Source organism: Solea solea, chromosome 1 (genome assembly GCF_958295425.1).
Source record: "Solea solea chromosome 1, fSolSol10.1, whole genome shotgun sequence".
Taxonomy (NCBI): Eukaryota; Metazoa; Chordata; class Actinopteri; order Pleuronectiformes; family Soleidae; genus Solea; species Solea solea.
Window position 1 is genome coordinate 6,428,649 of NC_081134.1, and position 21,137 is coordinate 6,449,785.

Consider the following 21,137-nt stretch of genomic DNA (forward strand, 5'->3'; position numbering starts at 1 on the left):
AGTCTCTATTTATTACATTCTTAAAAATACACTCAAACATTATAGAAGCAAATATCATGATAGTACTAAAGAGTTGAGGCTTGAAAGACGCTGTTATTCACCATTTCCGCTCACAACCATTTGTTTCAGACCTAATCTCTCACTCTAAGGCTTTGTTCATTTACTTTCTGTCCTTTCTTTGAGTGGTTACATGTTTGGGTTCTTCTGTCATAATATCCTGCAAGTGTTCATGGTAACTGACTTCTTTTTTATCTCCTCATTATTCAGCCCTATTTTCACATTCAATCACACAAATTATGACAAAACAAAATGTCTAATAGGACAAAGTGAATAAAATGTTGACAGATGTCTATTCTGGACATTATTTAAAGGCATAACACAGGAGCTGAAGGTGAGCTTGTGTAGTATTTTCTGCAATTTGACTGGTTAGTGTAGGCGGACAATCACAAAGCCCTTGTGTCAGTGTGTGGACCTCCCTGTGTGTGTGTGTGTTAGTGGGGACTGCTCCAATTGAAGCTCAGCTTCCTCTAAAATGTCGTCAAATATGTAATATTTTAATACTAAACGTGTGCTAGAACATGATTAGAATATGTCGCTACTTTAGTTTGTTCAGAATCAGCTGTTTATCGCGATTGACGGATCGTCTTGTGTGATTTTCGTATTCCCGTAGCAGTTAAATCTCTGCATTAAATCCACTTGAAGCTCAGCTTCAACTGTTCTCTATGGGACAACACAGAATAGGCTTTTTCACTGCGGTGAGCTCGATGGTGATTGGACAAATGTGGTAAAAATCACTTCCACATAAGCTCAGCTTCTCTGAGGGTCAATGGAGCAGTGGGCGGGCACGGATGCTGGGCTTCTGCATGATGATTGACAGAGTTGCAGAAACATCAGAACCTTTTCTGCTCAGTCGTGTGTGGGGGAAGTCTGTAGACAAACAGCTGGTGGTTGTGTGTTATTTGCTCGGCGATATAGCCCATTTTCATTTGTACATATACACTGTGAATAAAAACGCTATTATAGCATTTCAGTTTTACATAATTATCTTCCTTGTTCTAGTTAGTCGTTTGCAGAATTTATGTCAGAATGTATGTATAAATAACTGGGCCTGAAATTAACTTCCCCGATTTCAAAGACCAGCAAGAAGTCTTTGTGTGTGTGTGTTCATATTGCCCATGTCAGCGCCACTGCGTTAGTTTTATGTGATGTAATGCAGGAGTAGCTGCTCAGGCTTGCATGGCATGTCGTTGGCCATATGATGTATAATAAATGCCGTGTAATGGAATGCAGCAAGATGTGGTGAATAATTGACCATGCTCTTTGTCTGTGTTCCTCCCCCCCATCCTGGTCTGTGATGGTGGTGATGGTGGTGGTGCTTCAGAAGGAGACATGGGAGGTTTCCTTGTTCCCCTTAGTTTGTTTGTGTTGCTTCTTCTGCATTGCTCCACTTTCGCGGCTGCTGTCTGATAAAATCTGAACTCAGCCACTGACAGTCCTGTTGTTCATTCTGCTCAGATCTGAATTGTTTGTGCAAGTAGGCTGTGTTATTAAGTATTTCTACTATCATCACAGTGATAGGTAGCGAGAGACAGAGCCTTTTAGTCACCCTGGCCAATTTAACATACGTCATTTACAACTTTGCTAACAAATGAATCATCATAAGTATGGCTTCTGTTTGTCTGTCTTTGTTAGATATGTGTTTATTTTTCTGTCAGCCCACGAAAAAAGCTGCCTGCCTGCTTTCACCATATGATTTTTTTGTTTAATCTTATTTCATGTTACAACAGCGTGACTAGTGCTTGTATTAACTCATGCTACTGGATTATGTTTCTCTCTCTCTTTCTCGCTGTCACTCGTACAATCGCACACAAAGACACACACACACACCTTTACACACTTTGACATCACATACATTTGTACAGTCAGACTCATTAAAAAATGATTTTGTTCTGGACTGTTTGCATGAAAAAATTAAGATTTTAACGAGCCTGTCTATACAGATGTGTCTGCTGTCAGAGTGCCTTTATCTCTCTCTCTCTCTCTTCCTCTCTGTACGTGTGTGTGTGAGTGAGTGACAGAGAATGAGAGAGAAGAACTGAGGGAATCAAAGCTCTACTTGTGGTGAAAAATGTTTTAACCTTTAGAGAAAATAAATTATATGGCGATCAAAGTTAATATTGTGGCGTATGAGCACTGATTAGAGTAATAATGCTGGGAAACTACTGCTGATCAGATGATGTAAGCTGAGGAGGCGGTCTCTACTCTGTACCGAGGACGGACTGCGCTCATGCAGTTTGCAGTTGTTAAGTTAAACTGTTGGTTCATAATTCTTATTTCTTCTTTTCTTATTCTCTTATTGCTGGGCCGACCGGGTTCTGGAGAGACTGATTTTCGTTCTGACCTCATGTCTAATGTGTGTTGGTATGACAATAAAGATATCTTGAATCTTGAATCTTGGAATGTGGACAAATTGTGTCCTTAAATCATTAGTTTTCTGTGATCGGAGCTGAGGACTGATCACCCCTCACATGTGTGTTTGAGGGGAGAGGGAGAGGAATGCTAATATCGTCAATTTAGCAACCAAGTCAATGACACTTTACATATATTAATTACAAATGTTTTGTTAGAGGGGACAATAATTAAACTGTGTGTTGTTTCATTAATCTTGTCCTATTGATTCATTTCTTCATTCATGAAATAATCAATTGGAAGACTTTGCTTGCAGTATTTGTTCATTCTTCAGATTTTTAAACAGAATGTACATCTTCTGTGTTGATGTTGACCATATTTGACTTTATGCTTTGCTTTTTAAGGCTATACAAGACAGCTGTGCAAAAAGTAACATCAGCATGTTGTGGAAATGCAAACAGCCATACTGTGATCTATAGGCAGTCGTGTATCACAGTGCTAAATGTGACAATTGTCGTGTTTCGTCTTCGCCTTATTTTGTCTTTCTCTCCATAATGTTTTGCTTTCGTTTTCTTTGTCCTTTTGCTACTTGTTGTAATAAATTGCTCGCTGTTGTGGCTCAGCCCATTACTCTTTTGTTCCAGTGTTCACGTAAAATTTTCTTTAGAATTTTCTCTCAATACAATTTTTGGGAAATGGGCTGTTGAGAGTCAGTGAGACGCTTATTGCTTTTCCCATCTAGTACAAACACCCCTAGGCTCAAACACAAACACATCCTGCCTCACAGAGAAAGATAATAACAAGACGGTAATGTGATGGAACATCATGTGTTCTGCAGAGTGTGCAGGGACGTTTACAACCTGAACTCACAGGAACGTCTCAAATGGCCTCAAGACACCAAATTATGTGCTGTTGCCACGTAATCTGGTAAAAATGATGTGCTGCCTCAATAAGAGAATTATTTGACACATTGTCTACAGCTTTATCCTCCACATGAGGGTCACGGGGCAGCTGGAGCCAATCCCAGCTGACATAGGGTGAAAGGCGGGGTGCACCAGGAAGACCGGGGTTTGTGACCCGGTCAGAACATGAAGTTTGCATGTTCTCCCCTGTGTGTGTGGGTTTCCTCCAGGTTCTCCTCCCACAGTCCAATAACATGCAGATTTGGGAATTAGGCAAAGTGGACACTCTAAATTGATGGGTGTGGGTGGTTGTTTGTCTCTATGTGTCCCTGTGCCCTGTGATGAACAGGGTGACCTGTCCATGGTCTACCCCCCGCCTTGCAGAAGAATGAATGAATGATCGGTAAAAATGATTGTGCAAGCACACATTTTTTGTCAGTGCAAATTTTTCCACTTGCATGTTCCTTTTTCATTTGTAAAAAAGACCCCAAACTAAAAGGTCAACTGTTTGAGAAAGTATATTAAGTACATTTCAGTTTAGATTTTTAAACATTTTTAAGTTTCAGTGAATATATAAAAAAACATGTTTAAAAATCTAAACTGGAATGTACTTAATATACTTTCTCAAACAGTTGACCTTTTAGTTTTTGTAGTATTTGTAAGTGTAATATCATCATGACCCCAACGATTATGCAGCTAATTATAATCGCAAGTTTTACATTTTTCTTTTGAGTTCTATTCAAGAACTTTTTGGTATTATTGGCAAAATCTAATTCAGGATCATTATGAATGCATTTATATGGTGAATAATGAGCATGCGCAAAACTCCAGCATGACCTTTTATTTTATTTACTGGCTGAGGGAATATTTCACCCCAATACAAGATCTTCTTCTTCTTCTTGTCTGTCCAGATATGGTGAGGCTGTGCAGAGAAGTAGGATGTGTCACCATGCAAGATTTCATGCATTATGGATAGTCAGTTGTAGGGGAAGTATCTTACATAAGGAGCCACTGCTTATATAATTAGAGGAGGATTTGAGAATGATTAGTGTGGGTGATTTGTAAGTGGTTGCATCTGACTAGGATTTAGTTATTTTTCCTGGTGTGAGCTTATGAATGCATGTAGGCATCATTGTGAGTGTGGGATATACTTTCTTATGCATGCATGCATGGCCGTGTGTGTGTTTTCTCTCCATCCTGTGAAACATGCTGCTGGAGATAAAGGGCTTCAAAGGCAGAGCTCTGCTAATGAGTGTAAACTGCTGTGACAGCCAAGTCGGGTTACCCCCTCTGTCTCTCCTCTCGCTTTACTTGTTCAATCAGCTACGCTTCCTCTTCTCCGTCTTCCTCCTCTTTACCACTCTCTCTTTCTCCATGGGTTTTCACGCTCTCCAAAATTCCCCCCCCCCCCCCAAGCTTTTTATCTTTGGCTATCCCCACCGCCCCATCTCTCTCACTTTCTACTCCTTTACTTTTCTAACACCTCCTCACCTTGTCTTTATTTAATCTGAAGCCAATTAACTCCTCTGAGGAAAGACATGCCAGAAATTACGCCTCCATCTGTCAACATGTCTGTCTCGGCTTTTGCCAGCCTGTAACACGTGAAATCATCATAATGAAGTGGCCAAATCCAAAATAAGAAAAACTTGTCACCTTCTTCTACTGCTTTATTTACTGCAGAAGCATCCTTTGCCGCACACATTTTGTGTGCTTGCGTGTTTTCTCCGCACTATCTACGCTTAAGCTTCATGTGGACACGGACAGCACAATCTAAATAAGAAAAGGCAATAAACGCCTGGTTCACACCTGACGCATGGCATGTACATCACTGCTACATTCTGTTAAACGCAAAACTAGACAGAGAAAAGATCTGCTGATGATGATACTGACATTCTATCAGCAATATTGCATAAAATTGACACCTCAGTCACAGTAGTTTTAGTATTTAGGCTGAATATGTATACATGAAAAACATTCTAATTATATTTTTTAAACTATTTTAACAGCTGTAGTAATTATATCAGGTGTATATACCACATGAGAGGGACTGTCAGGCCTGCTCATGAGTCATGCCACCAATATGTTCACCTTCTACTGCTTTATCCTCCACATTTGCGGGGGGGGGGGGGGGGCTGTCCATCACAGTGCCACATAGAGACAAACAACCATCCACTCTCACACTCATACCTACTGTCAATTTGAAGTGTCTTTTGGTCTTTGGAGTGTTTTTTGAGCGTGGGAGGAAACCGGAGAACCTGGAGAAATCCCACACACACACATGCAAACTCCATGCAGAAAGGCCATTGTTCCGAACGGGTTGCGAACCCTGCAAAGGCACGGGTATGTTTATAAATGTAAATATGTATGTCCTAAACATGTCTTTTGTAGTTCTTATCATATATGGCACATTTTGGATAAAAAGGGGGTTCAAGCTACAAGGTTAATACAAATACTACGTGGAGGGAAAGGAATATCTACCTAACTAAATAAGTTGTAGAGTGCAGCAGTCAGAGGAAAAAGCCTGGATAGGAGCTTCTGTGCTAAACTATATTTGTCAGGAAAGCAGAAGAATTTGTACCGACCTTATCTATAGTCGGTAAGAAGGTGACTTGCAGTGGAGACAGAATAAAACCTGTCTTTTCCAGTTTAACTCTACCATCGCTGTTGTTCTACCACAAACTCTCTGTCTCTCCTCGGGGGGAATGTGAGCTGAAACTAGGCTAAAGCATCTGTTTGCCAGTTGGCAATGCATGTGTGCATTTAACCCTTCTGTGACCATCCTGTTTGGCATGCGTATACTTCTCATTACCATAACTCCTAGACTGTTTGTGATATCTAGAAAATTCTAAAATTATGCACTGGCGATCTGTTCAAGGTGCGACCCGACCTTCGGATCTATGTCAGCTGAGATTGGCACAGCAACCTCGCAACCCTCATGTGGAGGATAAAGTGGGAGAATACGGATGGATACTGGAAAGCAGAGAAACAGAGCTTTGCGCCCATATACTTGTCATTACGGTAGTCCTCAGGACTTCCACGGAACGACCGTCCAATCGCAGACAAGATTCACCAGCGCGTTGTGACTTCAGCTTCTCAGTACCGTATTCCTAAACAGGTGAATAACAGATATCGGCCCATTATAGCAGAATGGGGAAGAAGCACTCACTCATTGAACATTTTTTGACAATAAAATCAATATAAATCCAGGCAGCCTCACTATCTTGATGTCATAAGAGGGTTAAATGCATCTTTTCTTTTCGCAACCTCAAAGAAGCCATTAATGTCTGTATTTGAAGCCACATCTCATGAAAAACACTAACTGAGGAATATAAAGTGTTCAACTGTGAAAATGTAAGAGGCTTTCTTTATATTCAATTCATACATAAAAGAACATGAATGCACAGGCTTTACCAATACCCCGGGGCTCCTTCTTCAAGGAACCCATATACACCTCCAACACTGGAGCTCCAAGGTTGTCTTTTCAAATGGATCCACTCATGCTAAACATGTTTGTCACTGCAAGGTTTTTTTTTTTCATTAATTCATTCGTTCATTCATTCATTCATTCATTCATTTTCTACCACTTTATCCTCCACATGAGGTTTGCAGGATGTATCTGGAGCCAATCCCCAGCTGACAGTGTACACGCTGGACAGATTGCTAATCCACTGCAGGGCTTGTTTTTTTTTTATATGTAAACATGATTTCTTCTTCTTCTTACTTTTTCTGTTGTACATTTGGCAGTTGTGCACAGGCTGACAAAGACATGGCTAATACAAACGGAAGCAAAGTGAATGCAGCATTACTTAGAAAACAAATGCTACTATCAGATGTGTAGATACATATTTTGGATGCAGTTCAAATGGAAGCCAAAATGCACCATATTATTATTTATATTATTGTGTCATAATTAGCACCCGTGTATGAAAAACATGTGAAAGATTCTCTGTGGTATGAAATAACGTAGTTCCTTTCTGTGAAAACACAATCCTAGTGTCAAAGAGACTGTGGCAGTGACAGCCAGGCTGGTATAGGGGATTCATATGAATATGGATGGGGCTGTTTTTAAATCACCTTTCATCAGTTTTAGCATTAAAATGACAAAGTTGTGTATTTCAGCTTTGACTGAACAATATATATATATATATATATATATATATACATATATATATATAAACACAATATTTACAACAATAAAGCCTACTTCACACTACCCCAGATTCAGCCTGATAATGTTCTTGCATATGAGTTTTGCAAGTCATGGCTAATTGGTCCTAATTGGCACATGATCAGCAGTTGGCAGACGTTAAGTGTGAAATATTCAATGACACTGCCAGTGGAGATGCACCAATGCTTTGCTCACAAATGTCGCAGATCCTGATATAATTTCCAACAACTCCAAGTAACCAAACCAATAATAGCCCTTTCACACCGGCAAGCAGCAGCCTGGTTGCCGTGCTGGCTCTAGTTCCATTCAGAACCATGGTGTTATGAGCTAACCAATCATTTTTTTTTATTGGTGCCTGTGGTCAGAGACTGGTTCAACACCCATAACCATACCAGTGTGAAAGCCCTCTCACCTGAAATCTAAACACGAAATCAACAACAAGTCTTTCGTGAGAAGATAAGAAAAAGAGAAATACAACATTGTGAAAAAGTGACAGAGATTGCAGACTCAGTGAGTGAGCTAAATCATGTCTGGTTTTGCCACATTGTTCCACACGTCACTTCACTTGTGTGTTCTTGTTACCATTTGTGTTTTTGTGACCATACATATCAACTGAAACCTCTTCCTGGTGAAATTCTGTGTAGTGGGTGCTTGCAGTCACTTGTGTCGCGTGAACTCACAGTGACTGCAAAGACACACAGTGATCCCACGACTCTGAAAGTCGCGTATTGTGAACTGGGCTCAAGGTTGCATTCCTCTATACTCTGTTGAACATTTTTAGCAAGTCCAGCATAATAATTGTGATCTTTAATTAAGCTGATGATGCATGCATGATAGTACGAGGTGTGGAAGGAGAAAGGAAGGACAAAGATGCATATGCCGTGCGTAGGATGGAAAAGAGACTCAGACTGGGAGGGAGCGAGGGATAAGGAGTGACAGGAAAGGGACAGTCGTCAGGGAGGACTCATCCACCGCTTAGAACCACCATTCACTCTCTAATCTGTTGACTGCAGCTCAGTAGCTGCCACAGCAAAAAGTAAGAGCCTGTCAAATCAGCAGCAGCAGTTGGATCTTAATTGAGTGAGGCTTCCCATGAGTCCATGTCGGGAGCTGGGACCGCCTACCCACAGAGAGTCTGGCTCATAAGTCTTAAAAATACCAAGTGAGATTTTCCTCCTCCTGGCACATCTCCTAAAGCTGCATACTCAACAAGGCTGCATACTTTAACGAGTCCTCAAATGATTATTGGAATGCATATCCCACCACAGTATTTCTGAATTGACTATTTCATCACCTATGTGTTATTTCAGCTTTGGCTTTAACCCTTAGAACGCAGAGCATTTTGGCTGCTTTTTTCCATGACTATGTCTAAACGTACACTACATACAGAGGCTATGAGAATGTGCAATACAGAGTGTCTTTTATCCTTTTTTAGGCAATCTGATCATTTCCCCAACTGTATAAACACACCTGACCAAAAAAGGACTCAAAATGTTTGAAATTGGATTGAATTTGAAATTTGGAAATAGGTCACAGTTCAAAGGCGGCACAGATCCGTGCCACGTGAGCTTACGACACCGCTCTTCTCAGCCATCAGTGTGACTTTCTTGCTAGTCACAGAACAGTTACCACAACAATTCACCAACCAATTTCTTTGTTTTTTTTGCCTGATGGAGAAATTCCAGACGGGCTTAACTCCAAGGTCCCGTCTCAAACATCCTTTGTTCGTGGTTGGTTGTCTTGTGAAACAGCAGCAGGCATATTCTCTGCCCAGGGGACAGCGTGATTGTAATGCTTTTAGGGTTTAATGCTTCCAGTGTATTTATAGATCTCTCAGGGACATAGAGTGCTCTCTCTCTCTCTCTCTCTCTCTCTCTCTCTTTCTCTCCCTCACTGCTTCTTTTTCTCTCTTGCCAACTTCCATCTGGGTGTCATGTTCACAGCTTTTTTATCACATTACATGGTGAGAAAACAGGTACCACAGGCTGCAGTCCAAACACGAGGGCCCTCCACATGAACGTTACAGATAATTCCTCCGTAGAATGAAGCCACTTCCGTCTGTAGAGGAATTGTCTTCATGCGTATGTGAAGTAGCTTTAACACTTTGATAGAACGTTTTGTGGCATTCTTCTGATTGTTCTGCTGTAGTGTGTGTGTGTGTGTGTTTTGCTCATGTTCATTAGTTTACTTTTGTGTTTACTTGCACCATTGTGCATTTTGAGTGTTATTTTGATACGACAATATTTGAATAATCTTGTAATCCGACAATTTGTCCACCAGAAGAGACCATATTTTTCCCTCGACTGTCCTGAAAATTTGATGTATTATTATTATTATTATTATTATTATTGTTATTATATTTAAATGAGAGGGTGGAGCTGGGAATGAAGTGAGGAGTGGATTGTACTGAAGACCTGCAGGTCACCATGCATGACATTTGCTGTCAATCACACCATAGTCATGCCCTAAAAGTCAAGTGTGTAAGAATTAGTGACATCTAGTTAGTTGTGATACTGTTTGTCCCTCCCTTTCCCTGAGGATGTTGATCTTTGGTGTCATAAGTTGCAAAATGACAAATGTCATTCTTAGGCTACAAAGAACAAACATTTTTATTTTATTTTAAAGCAGTTAAACCAACATTTTACATACTGGAAAATATGTGTATTTTACTCTAAACTGAACCATAATTCACAAAAAGGCATTGTTGTATTGAAGAAGAGCTGAAGTGATTGAGACCATGAGTTTACTCATGTTATTAATCAAGTGAAAGGTAGAGTGACTTATTTTTTAAACTCTAATGGATATTCAAAAGAAAAAACAACAACGCATGTTTTCAGGCACTTCAACACTGGCTTTGCTTTCCAGCCCAGCACACTCCATCCTTTACTTATTCTATAATATCATCCAAAATCACCACAAACTCATCAACAACTTTGTGTCTCAGGCCATCGTTTCCTTTGAAATAACATTTTATACAAGGTTCAGGTCTCACCTCTGTAATAACGCAGCCTCCCTCCGGGGATCAGGATGCCCCTCTTTAAAAAGAACTCTTTCCATGATTGACAGGCCAACCTTGAACCCTCTTAGCCAAGTGGAATTAAATGCCCACACAGCATTCAAAAGTAAAGTGCAATTATAAGATACTCTCTCACTTGCAGGCTGCGGTTTGATGAAGGTGATCCATCAAAGTGAGACAAGTCAAACGACCGTTTCATAGTTCTTTCATAGGGGCGTGCAGCATGAGTGTTGTAACAAAAAGAAAAAAGAAAAAGCAGCAGCAGAGATGATAAATGACATATGGAGCAAAAGTGTTTGTGTGGCAGTGCAGAGGCACTGGGTGACATTAATGCAGTTGATGATTACTGTCGTGACCTATAGTGTGACATACATGTTCCCTGTGTTACACTAAGCTTGAAAATTGAAAAAAAAAGAAAAAAAGAATTATGTTTGTTGTATTTGACACGACGGCTGAATGAGTCGGGGAAACAAAATGGCTTTTCTGACAGATAATGAGATTGTGCTTTGATTCGCAATGTCATTTTTAGGTCAAACTTTAACATAAAGGTATGAATTGCAAAAGAATATCAGAAGCTGTGACTGTGAGTCCAATAACAAACTAATAAACGTGTGCGTGTATGCCGTTCATGTGAAACAAGACAAAAAAATGCAATTCATTTGAGGGAAAAATAAAAAAACTATATTAAGAATAATAATAATTCCTTCAGTTTGATAGTTAGATATAAATGCATTGGCACTGTAGTATAAACAAGTGGTTGTGACATCACCTCCAGCAGTCTTTGGTATAAACGTCCCCACAGATGTGTTGTTTTGTTTTGCTAACCTATAGACTATTCAGCGCATCCTGACTTTGTTCATTTCACATAGTCAAAGCCGGGGGAAAGTATTGCTGTCTCGGTTTTGTGAAACAGCCCTCTGGTCTTTGGTTGTTCAGGTGTTTCTGATGTGTAAACCCAGAATAGCTCCACGTCTGACTCAGGTCACATTTCAGAGCAGATCTGCAAACTACAGTGATGCTGCACATGTTCTTTCTTTCAAACAGTGGGGACGTGTTTCATAGCTCCCGGGTCTTGCTTGTCTTTACTGCTGGTGCGAGACTGAAGCAATTATTTACTGTGTCTGTAAAGCCTGTCAGCCATTTGCACTTCAGTGAAGACATTCATACCTCTATACAGCCCACTTCTCCTGCTGCTGCTGCTGATTTGGGTTTGTGGGCTTTAAAAGTCAACTGTGCAGAAGTTCAGCCAGCAGCTGTAGCATGATGAGTTTATCCAATTTAAAAAAAAAAACAATGTATATCTATCTATCTATCTATCTATCTATACATATATATATCTATGTATATATATATATATATATATATATATATATATACATATATAGTCATATAAATGATTGTTTATATGGCAAAATACTATGACTTTTGAATAGAAGATATGATGAGGGCCAATAGCAAATCACAATATTGTGATGTGAAAAGTGCAAGTTCCCTCACATGTCATCTTCCAATACAATTATGAAGAGTTTACAAAACCAATACTGTATTGCTGTGTATGAAGCAGTGCACAAAACAACCCCAATAATCACAAACAAACAAAAAATATACATGCTCTCATAAGATTTTACCCTCAAATTTGTGAAATTTCTCTTACAGTGAGTGTTGTGAGTGTGTGAATTGTGAGTCCGGTAAAACTTTCAACACAGTTTAATGTGTGAGCGAAATTACATCCACATTTACACACACAGAGATTTGTACAGCGATTCTTTCAGAAACTCTCAGTGACTTCCACTCGTTTGGACAGCCTAATCAAAGCCTTATCCCTAACCTTAACCATAACCATAACCATAACCAGTTAATACCTAACCCTAACATCAATTCAAATCTTAGCCCTAAACATAAAGTCCTCAGAAATTAGGTTCTGGCTCATTAGGACTAGGCCAGTGTTTATGCCAGAAAAGGTCCTAAAATGAAGAAATACAAGCACACACACAAATATGTTTTTCTTCTTCTTTAAAATACAAACCAACAAACCTGTTATGTTGCTTCTGAAAAAAAATAATAAAATGAATCATTGTTACACAAACAGAAATCACTAACTGACATTTATTATTGAGCATACTGATAAATAATGCTTCCATTATTTATCTATATTTATCTTTATTAACGCTATTGTCATACACACAGTGTTTCTCGTCCACCTCTTGCAGGAAGGCAAATAATAATAATTTCCCAAAATATGAATCATTCCCCAAAAGAGTTGAAATAGAAAAAGAGAAAAAGACTTCATTGCTGACTATCACTCATTCATGAAGTAAATGCCTATAAATGTAGCCACAGTGTTCTCCACCGCCATACGAGAGGATATACTGTATATACTATTTATCATTGTATACTATATATTATTTTTACTAATCATTTTTACTGCTGCATTTTGTAAAATTGAAAAACACTTGAGCCTGTTCATAGCGCATGTGTCAATCACCGTGTTCTCACTGCAGATGGTCTGTAAGCCCCATGTAGTGCTCACAGTTATTGATGCAAGCCGGAATTATGCAGACGCACTTCAGTTCTGCAAACAAGCCTTAAATCTTAATTTAGATATTAATTAGATTCCCTGGTTCTTGGCAAAGCCCCTTGATTTCCCCCGACACCGGCCTTGTTTTTATTTGGGGCGTCTGCTGCTTCGCGCCGTAGAGGAGTAGATGTAGGTGACAATGTAGGAGACTCAATAACATGATTGAAACAAGTTCATTAACTGAGGAACACTGCGGTGGCACTGAGAAGGAAAGGGAGAACACACAGGAGCTGTATTTTAGTCAGTCTATGATGTTGACGGTGTTCTAACTGCTGGGATTGTGGCTAGTACTTAAACACTTAGTGCAACAGTGTGTAAGCATGTGCATTATGAATGTCACAGCATTTCTTTTGTTGGTTGGTTAGTTAATGCAAATCCCAGCGATAGCCACCATGAATAATTAAGATTCTTACTCGTAATTCCCTACAAAAATACAACATATACTGTATTTACTCTACATGCACACTTAAGCCATGGACAACGTATGAGAACCGGAAAGAATCTTCCAGTTACAAAATTGTTGTGCCATGTCAATACAGACAAACAGAGTGGTGTCTTCAATGCACTTGAGGGAAAAGTCCATCCATCCATTTTCTACCGCTTTATCCTCCACATGATGGTCGCTGGGGGTCACTGTGCCAATCTCAGCTGACATAGGGCGATAGGCGGGGTACACCCTGGACAGTTCACCAGTCCATCACAGGGCCACACAAACAACCATTCACTCTCACACTCAGGGGGGGGGGACTTGAGTCGACAAGCACTGTATGCTGAGTCATTGTTAGAGGAATACATTTAAACAGGGCCACAAGATGGAGCACATGGCTAGCACTGTTGCATCACAACAAGAAAAGCGCTGGTTCCCTTCCCTGATTCAGGCCGTTATGTGCGGAGTTTGCAAGTTTCCTCCCACAGTCCAAGAACATGCAGAGGTTTATTGGACGCTCTAAATTGACCGTAGGTGTGAATGTGAGAGTGAATTTGTCTCTATATGTTTGCCCTGCGACGGACTGGCGACCTGTCCACGGTGCACCCCACCGTTCACCCCATGTGAGCTGGGATAAGCTCCAGAATTCTAGACACAAGGCACCGAACTCCTGACTATAGTACTCGTCATAAGGAGATCAGTAGACCGACAAGTATTTATGCTGCGCATGCAATACAACTGTGTTGCTTTTATTTTGAAAAGCCTGACGTATGGACGCACGGGGGTGTGGTCACTGCACTACGCCACAGTAGTATAGTATAATAGTATTCATTATATAGTGTAGTAATTTGATATTTTCAATAGAGTTGGTTAGGAATTGTGTTTATTGTGTGTTTGTATGCTGCCAAATTTACACCAAAACAATACAATTTACTGCTTTTTTAGATAAAAGAAAAAAAAAATTAAATTCAAATTAATTCAAATTTGGCCCGGCCCTCAACAATATTTTTTGTTTCTCATGTGGACCCTTGGGGAAAATAATTGCCCACCCCTGATCTATAGCAATTTACAGATTAGATTTGAGTCACTTTGTGGTTCTAGATTATAATCCATGTGTATAGGCATTTTTGCTAAATCAAACAACAATGGAGGCAGAAGGACAGGAAGTAAAACGAGACATGACACATCCAGCAGAAACCCCCACATATACAGGAAGTAAACTGAAAGATTCAAAAATAAATACACTAGAAAATTAAAAGAAAAACCCCTGAAGCACAGACAAAAGATTAGAATGTACTTTGAAGGTTTTGTGAATGCCAGCATTGTGATTCCTTTTCAATCACTCGCAGTTTTGAATGAAAGCAAATGATCGCTGTTGCCGTTGTTGTGTAATATTTAATACTAATACATTATTTATTTACTCCTACTGGCTTTGGCTTCAAGAAGCAAGACCTGCACCGGCTGAGTCAGCCTGTTGCTTGATCACCCGCCTACATCCTGTTGTTTAACATGGATGTTATTTCCTCCACAGCTTCTTGCGTTTCTCTGCGCACGCAACCACTTCATGTGATTTCAACCAAAATAGGAAATTACACTTTTTAATTGATTAATTAATTATTTAATTAATTAATTAAACCCCTGCTTTTTTTCCCCCACAGTGCACACCGATCATTGGCCATGGATTTGTGTTGGACAAGTACAAGTGCCAGTGCAGGAGAGGATTCTACCACCCGCGCAGAGTGGCACTCAATGGCTTTAAAAGTAGGTTACAAATCCCTCTGTGATGTTGTGATATAAAAAATATGTCTTGCTGCAAAACTGGAAAAAACTTTGAATCTTTCAAACTTCAGTTAACAGCCCCAGTTTTAAATCTTTCATCCTGTGTTTGTGAGGTTACAAAACCTAAAGCTTCAGTCAAGGGATTCTGACTGATCTTTGTGTAGGAATATTTCTATTCTGGGGTCTCGTGGGAGCTACAGGTAGCATCGGAAACACAGACCTGTTAGGCAATAAACCTGAAGAGGTTTAGTTTTTGTATTTCCCACAACGTAGTATGACCAACATACTAATAATATGTCTCTTATTTTGGGAAATAAGTGGGACATGTTTCCAGCTTATGTAAGGGAAGACAAGCACACGTTTAATCCCTTCCTTCCACCTCACTTTTTTTGGTTTTTTTTTTGCAAAGACAAGAAAAAGACATTAGTGTCTCATGCATTTTAACATGGAGAGAACCATAGCTTTACATCTGATGACAGGTGGCTGATTGATGTCTTGCATGCAGACTTCACCAGCCTGTCACAGGGTTTTGGCTACATCCATGACTCTGTCTTTGTTTAAAAATACATAAACTCTGCACAGGAAACGCCTGCTGTGCACACTGCCCTGGCATTTTTAACTACCGAAGATGGAGAAGTTGGAAAATGCGGCTGTGTTTTAGTCAGAAAACAATGATACAACCACTTTCTGACTGGTTCTTTTTGGCCAATGCACTACTCTCAGTTTCATCTTGTCGTTGGTTTCTCTCTTACTTTTCAGCATTGTGGTTTCTTGGTAGTAGTGCTAGTACCGCTTCATGTTTACATGAATGGTCATGTGATCATTTGTTTGTTAATCTGTGTTAATCTGATACAGGGCTGAAACAATCACTTGGAAACATATTTACATCTTATTTCCTTCACAACATACAGCGACAAACAAGCATTCAAACTCACTTTCACATCTAGATTAATTAATCAATCCCCAATCTGTATGTCTTTGGACAGTGTTAAAAAGCCGTGGGCAGATGCAGAAACCTGGCTACATGCAAACTCCACACAAAAGCTGCACCTATGTGCTCCTCTTTCAATTGATTAGTTACTTAATTAGGCCCTTTGCCCCCCTTGAGTAACATAGGTCATCAACGCTCTTCCATCTGACGCGACCCTTGGTTATCTTCTCTGCCTCTCTCCAGCTGCTTCTTCCGTTTTATCTCAGTGTCTCCTCCCCAGCTGTTCCTGGGCCATCCTTTCTACCTCTCCCTTCCAGGTCAGAACCTGGCAGGTAATGCTTTATTCCATAGTGTGTGACCAATGCAACTGCACTTCCTCATCAGGATGTGCTTTGCAGAGCCTCATTGACCGTGAAAGGGAGAGTGAGCTCCTGGTGGAGCCACCTAAGCTGAACAGATCAAAGGTTAGAGGCTAGACTAAAGTAAAAACTGGTTTGCATGGGGACAATAACTCTTCCTAGAAAACTACCTTTTGGAAAGAGCTTGGATCACATTCCAGAATCAACCTGTGCTGCTCTCAGTGAATCTTAGAGAATAAAATCAAAGTGTTGGACCTTTTCCCCGCTGAGTTTGCTCCCTTTCACCCTTGTGAATATCACATTTAGTCAAAATGTTACCTCCCCTGCTTGTGCTTTGAATTTGAATGCCTATATTCTGACACTTTACTCAAAGTGCTGCAGTGTCCTCAGGCAGAAAACTCTGATGAGGAAGGCGATCAGGTGAACGTGGTTGTTTTCAGTCCTGACACCAACAATACAGCGGCCGGTGGGGGATGGTATGCTACGTTGGAACTTTATTATAATGCAGTGTGATGACGCCTGCAGTAAAATGGCTCCGTCTGTGCGGAAGCTCATCTTCCATCGCCCCATGCAGACTCCACAGCTCCGATTGGGTCGCAGTAGCTGTCGACCCCGATTGCCCCCTCTCCTGGAACCTGTCTGTTATTCCACCTGCATCAATTGAAAAGAGAGCAGACTGGAAGCGAGATTTTCTATTACTTCCTCGCGACACATGAAGAGGACAGATATTAAAGAGGAGAAAAGATGAAGAGAGTCAGAGTCTTTATTTGGAAATGTCATGGAAAGTGTCATTTCAACTGAGTTTCTCAATTCATGACTCGCTGGAGATTTTAGACGGACAGGTGACAGATCTAAGAACAGCTGTGACTACTGTTGACCCACAGTTAATCACAATGATAGCTAACAATATCTATCCTGGCACCAATAACTCAATGTGAATGTGGGTGAATCCATGAAGAGCAGAGAAGATAAACATAGTATATGTATGATATTCCTCTTCTGAGGTGACTGGAATTTACATTTCATAAAATAACAACAATGAAAAGCGATTTAAAAAGAGGAATCATATGTGATACTGAAATAAAACCACTGCTTGGTAGCATTCTAGACACATATATATATAAATGTACCAGTCTATTTTTACTTCACTTATTTATACATTTGCCCTCAGAAGCACTTTAATACAGTATCTTGGTGTTTGGTGGATTTACAGTACAGATGTTGCTTATGCATCATTTACTGTGTAGATAACACCAGGTGTAACTCAATGCCACTTCATCTTCTCCAATACAGGTACCAATATAATAACTGTGTGCATCGACCGCTACCCATAGCAGTCTGATTCGGTTGTTTTTACATATGAATGGCAAATATTCTGCTAGATTTGCCTAATCTGCATGTTTTTGGACTGCGGGAGGAAACCGGAGAACCCGCGGAAAACCCACATGCAAACTCCATGCAGAAAGGCCCATGTGGCTCTCTGCTACAGTATGTCATTAAATGAGAAATTGTGTCTCTGGTGAAGTCTGTTTTTTGTAATAATAAATTCATTTCAGGTTTCAAAGGTGCAAGTTGTTGGGGGAAAAGGTTTGATAGACCACATCTACTGTGAGTGCTAATTTCTGGTGCAACAACTAGTCAGACTGGAGCAAATGTGGAAGTGAACACTGTGACATATTTATCCCCCACTCAACTCATTATTCCCTCATCTGCTTAATTAATGGCTGTGTTTTTTTGTAATTATCACCCCCAGGCTTTGTGATTGATTGGTTTAATGACTTTTTTTTTTTACTCCTTCAAACTGATTAACTGAGCGTTTAATAAGGAGTCAATGTGTGGCAGTACAACAAATTAATTACAGTGATAATCCTGGAAAACACTGCACTAAATCAGTTTTGTGTTCTCTGACTCATGATGTTCTCTCATTGTACCTTCAGCTTCAGGGACAGGAGTGAATACAGTTTGTGACTGTGCTCTCATGTCCTCAGGTAAACAGCAGTTCTCTCTCAGAGACGAGGCCTCTGACGTGTCAAATAAGTGCATGCCGTGTCGCAAGGGTTGCACCTACTGCCAGGATGACACACCGTGTCTGGTGCTGGAGGACGGTGCTCTGCGGCTCGCCGTAACCTCCTTCCAGGCTCTGTGTATGGTACTGGACCTGGCCAGCATGGTGGTGGTCTACCACTTCAGGAGGAACAAGGTAAAAGGGGTCAGAGGTGATAAACTGGAATGAAGACACAGTCAGCCATCATTTCTCTTGTTGTTGTGACATTTCTACATTTGAACATGAAGGCATAGAGTTTAAAGTACTGGACATCTATCAGATAAAGAGGTACAGTGTAGGACAATCTCTATTAGCAGATGATAATTGCTACTACTAATTAATCCTCACACTATAGCTTTTTTTGCTCTGGCAGATTTACAGTATTTTGACCTTTATCAACCATGTACATGTGCAAAGTGAAGGGTGACAAATTGGTAAAAGCTATTTTCTTCCCCATGAGACACACAACCACAATACTTTATATATATATATATATATATATATATATATATATATATATATATATATACGCAAAAGCATATTTGTGTCCAGTATTGTGTAAAGCTGATATTAAGTTCCATCTTGGGAATTGTAGTATGCCACCACTTCATCCATATAAGAAGTCACAGTTTTTGCTTACTTATACTCAATTAAGTACTGGTAATACTTACTGGTAACTGCTCGTAATACTTAGCACGTTAAAGATGTCTCTCAAGAGTCTCTGTGGATGCGTAAAACTAAATCTGCAAGTAATTAGGAGGCAGCTGTCAACCACCTTCAAAGGAAAAAGAAAATCACATGGTGAAGGTATTATACTGTACTGTATAAAATGTTTCTTTCCAAATAATTAAACTCAACGTTATTGGAGATTGAGGTTAACACTACCTTCAGTAACTGCACTAGAGAAAGCATACTGTATAGGAGAGTGCAAATCTCTGCCATTGCTGCTCAGTCCGTGTCATTTCAACCCTCTATCTCAGAATGCATTAAAAATAATCCGAATCTGAATCTAGATCACCAAATTCTGATCATTTCGTCCTTGGGCCAAAACCTACATCTCCAGGAAATGTGTTTATCCAAATCCATCCTTGACTCTTTGAGTTATGCTGCTCACAGACAGACCCGTCCAAAATATTACTCCCCCCAGTGGAGGTAACTCACAGAGAAAGAAAGTCTATTCACATTTTGCACTACAAGCATTTTTTAAAAGGATACCATTATTTATTTGAGCCCAGTTAGAGACAATCCAAGTCATTTATTCATACATTTTTTTTTTTTATAGGTCCTAATTATCATCTACTACAGTTACCGGAGCCCTAACATCCTCCTCACACACTTACAGCAGTACAATGCACACTCTAATAGAAAAAGAATGAAATTAAATGAGATGCTCATGGTGCAGGGGAACCACACCTTAAGGCAAAAGTTGACTTGAATGTGCTATTTATATGCATTTGTGCTGTTGCCTCAGAATCTCTCACATTCCCTCTGTTCATAAGAAACGTCCCTGGAGCCTTTTTAATCTACATAAGAGACACAAACGATGTGGGGAAATTAAATTAACCACTAAAACATGCATTTATTGTGTTTTCTGTGCATCTGTGTTTGGCTTTAAACGAGACACAGATGTACTACTTGCATGAGATTGTATAAATCTCTGTGTTACTATTGTTCTGTCTCTTCTCTCTTTTGCAGAGTATCCGCACATCTGGTCTCATTCTGCTGGAAGCCATCTTGTTTGGGGCCTTGCTGCTGTACTTCCCGGTAAGTTTGGATTTTATTAGCTCTCACGGTTCATTCTGTGTGTCGTTCGTGAAGCTGTCACTTCACACTTATTTTTTTGTAATATTTGGTACTTGTGTGACCACACAATCCCCCCATCAACAAAACACCTTGTTGATGCCAGGGGTCAGAAGAGAAGGATGAGAGTGTTTTGACATAATAGATAGGCAGCAGTAACTCAAATAGGCAATTGCTAAAACAATTGCAATTGCAGAAGACCATTGAACCTCACCAACCGTATTGGGTAATACCTTCAGAAGTGTGTGTACATACAGTACATGCAGTACACACACGTGTACTTGTGTGTATGTCTATGCATGTGATATCATATCATGATACAAGATTGTCTCTAAAATGTTTAAAATATTACCAAAAAATGAATGTCGCCTTTCAGATTTTTGTTAATATCAGATTAGTTTTTTACTATGAAATTAATGTCTACGTATTCCGCTCCTTCATTGTCATAGTGCTGCGCTTCTGTTCATTGTCTGAAAAAGAGTTGGACACAGTCGCAGTGTGAGTTTTGTCTCATTGTGTGCTCGTGCCGTTGCCAGCTTTTGTGTCATCTCTACATAAGAGTGGGCCCCTGTGGGCGGATGCCAACGTGGACCGTATATGTGTGTGTTTACACTTGTGCACAAATCCCACAGTGCACCTGGAGTGCCGCATCAGAAGCCCATCTATAGCGGGGAAGCAGATGGAAGAGACCTGAGTGCTATGTCACAGGAAAATCTGGCGTAAC

At 40.1% G+C, this 21,137-nt stretch overlaps 1 protein-coding gene across 1 annotated transcript in view; it reads left to right on the top strand.

Moving 5' to 3' along the window:
- Nucleotides 1-21,137, top strand: part of LOC131466907 (probable G-protein coupled receptor 158) — a 50,991-nt gene that overhangs the window by 5,928 nt on the left and 23,926 nt on the right. The window contains exons 3-5 of the mRNA XM_058640499.1: nucleotides 15,159-15,261; nucleotides 18,558-18,769; nucleotides 20,309-20,377. Of these exons, the coding sequence (XP_058496482.1) occupies nucleotides 15,159-15,261; nucleotides 18,558-18,769; nucleotides 20,309-20,377 (384 nt within the window). The remainder of the gene's footprint in view (nucleotides 1-15,158; nucleotides 15,262-18,557; nucleotides 18,770-20,308; nucleotides 20,378-21,137) is intronic.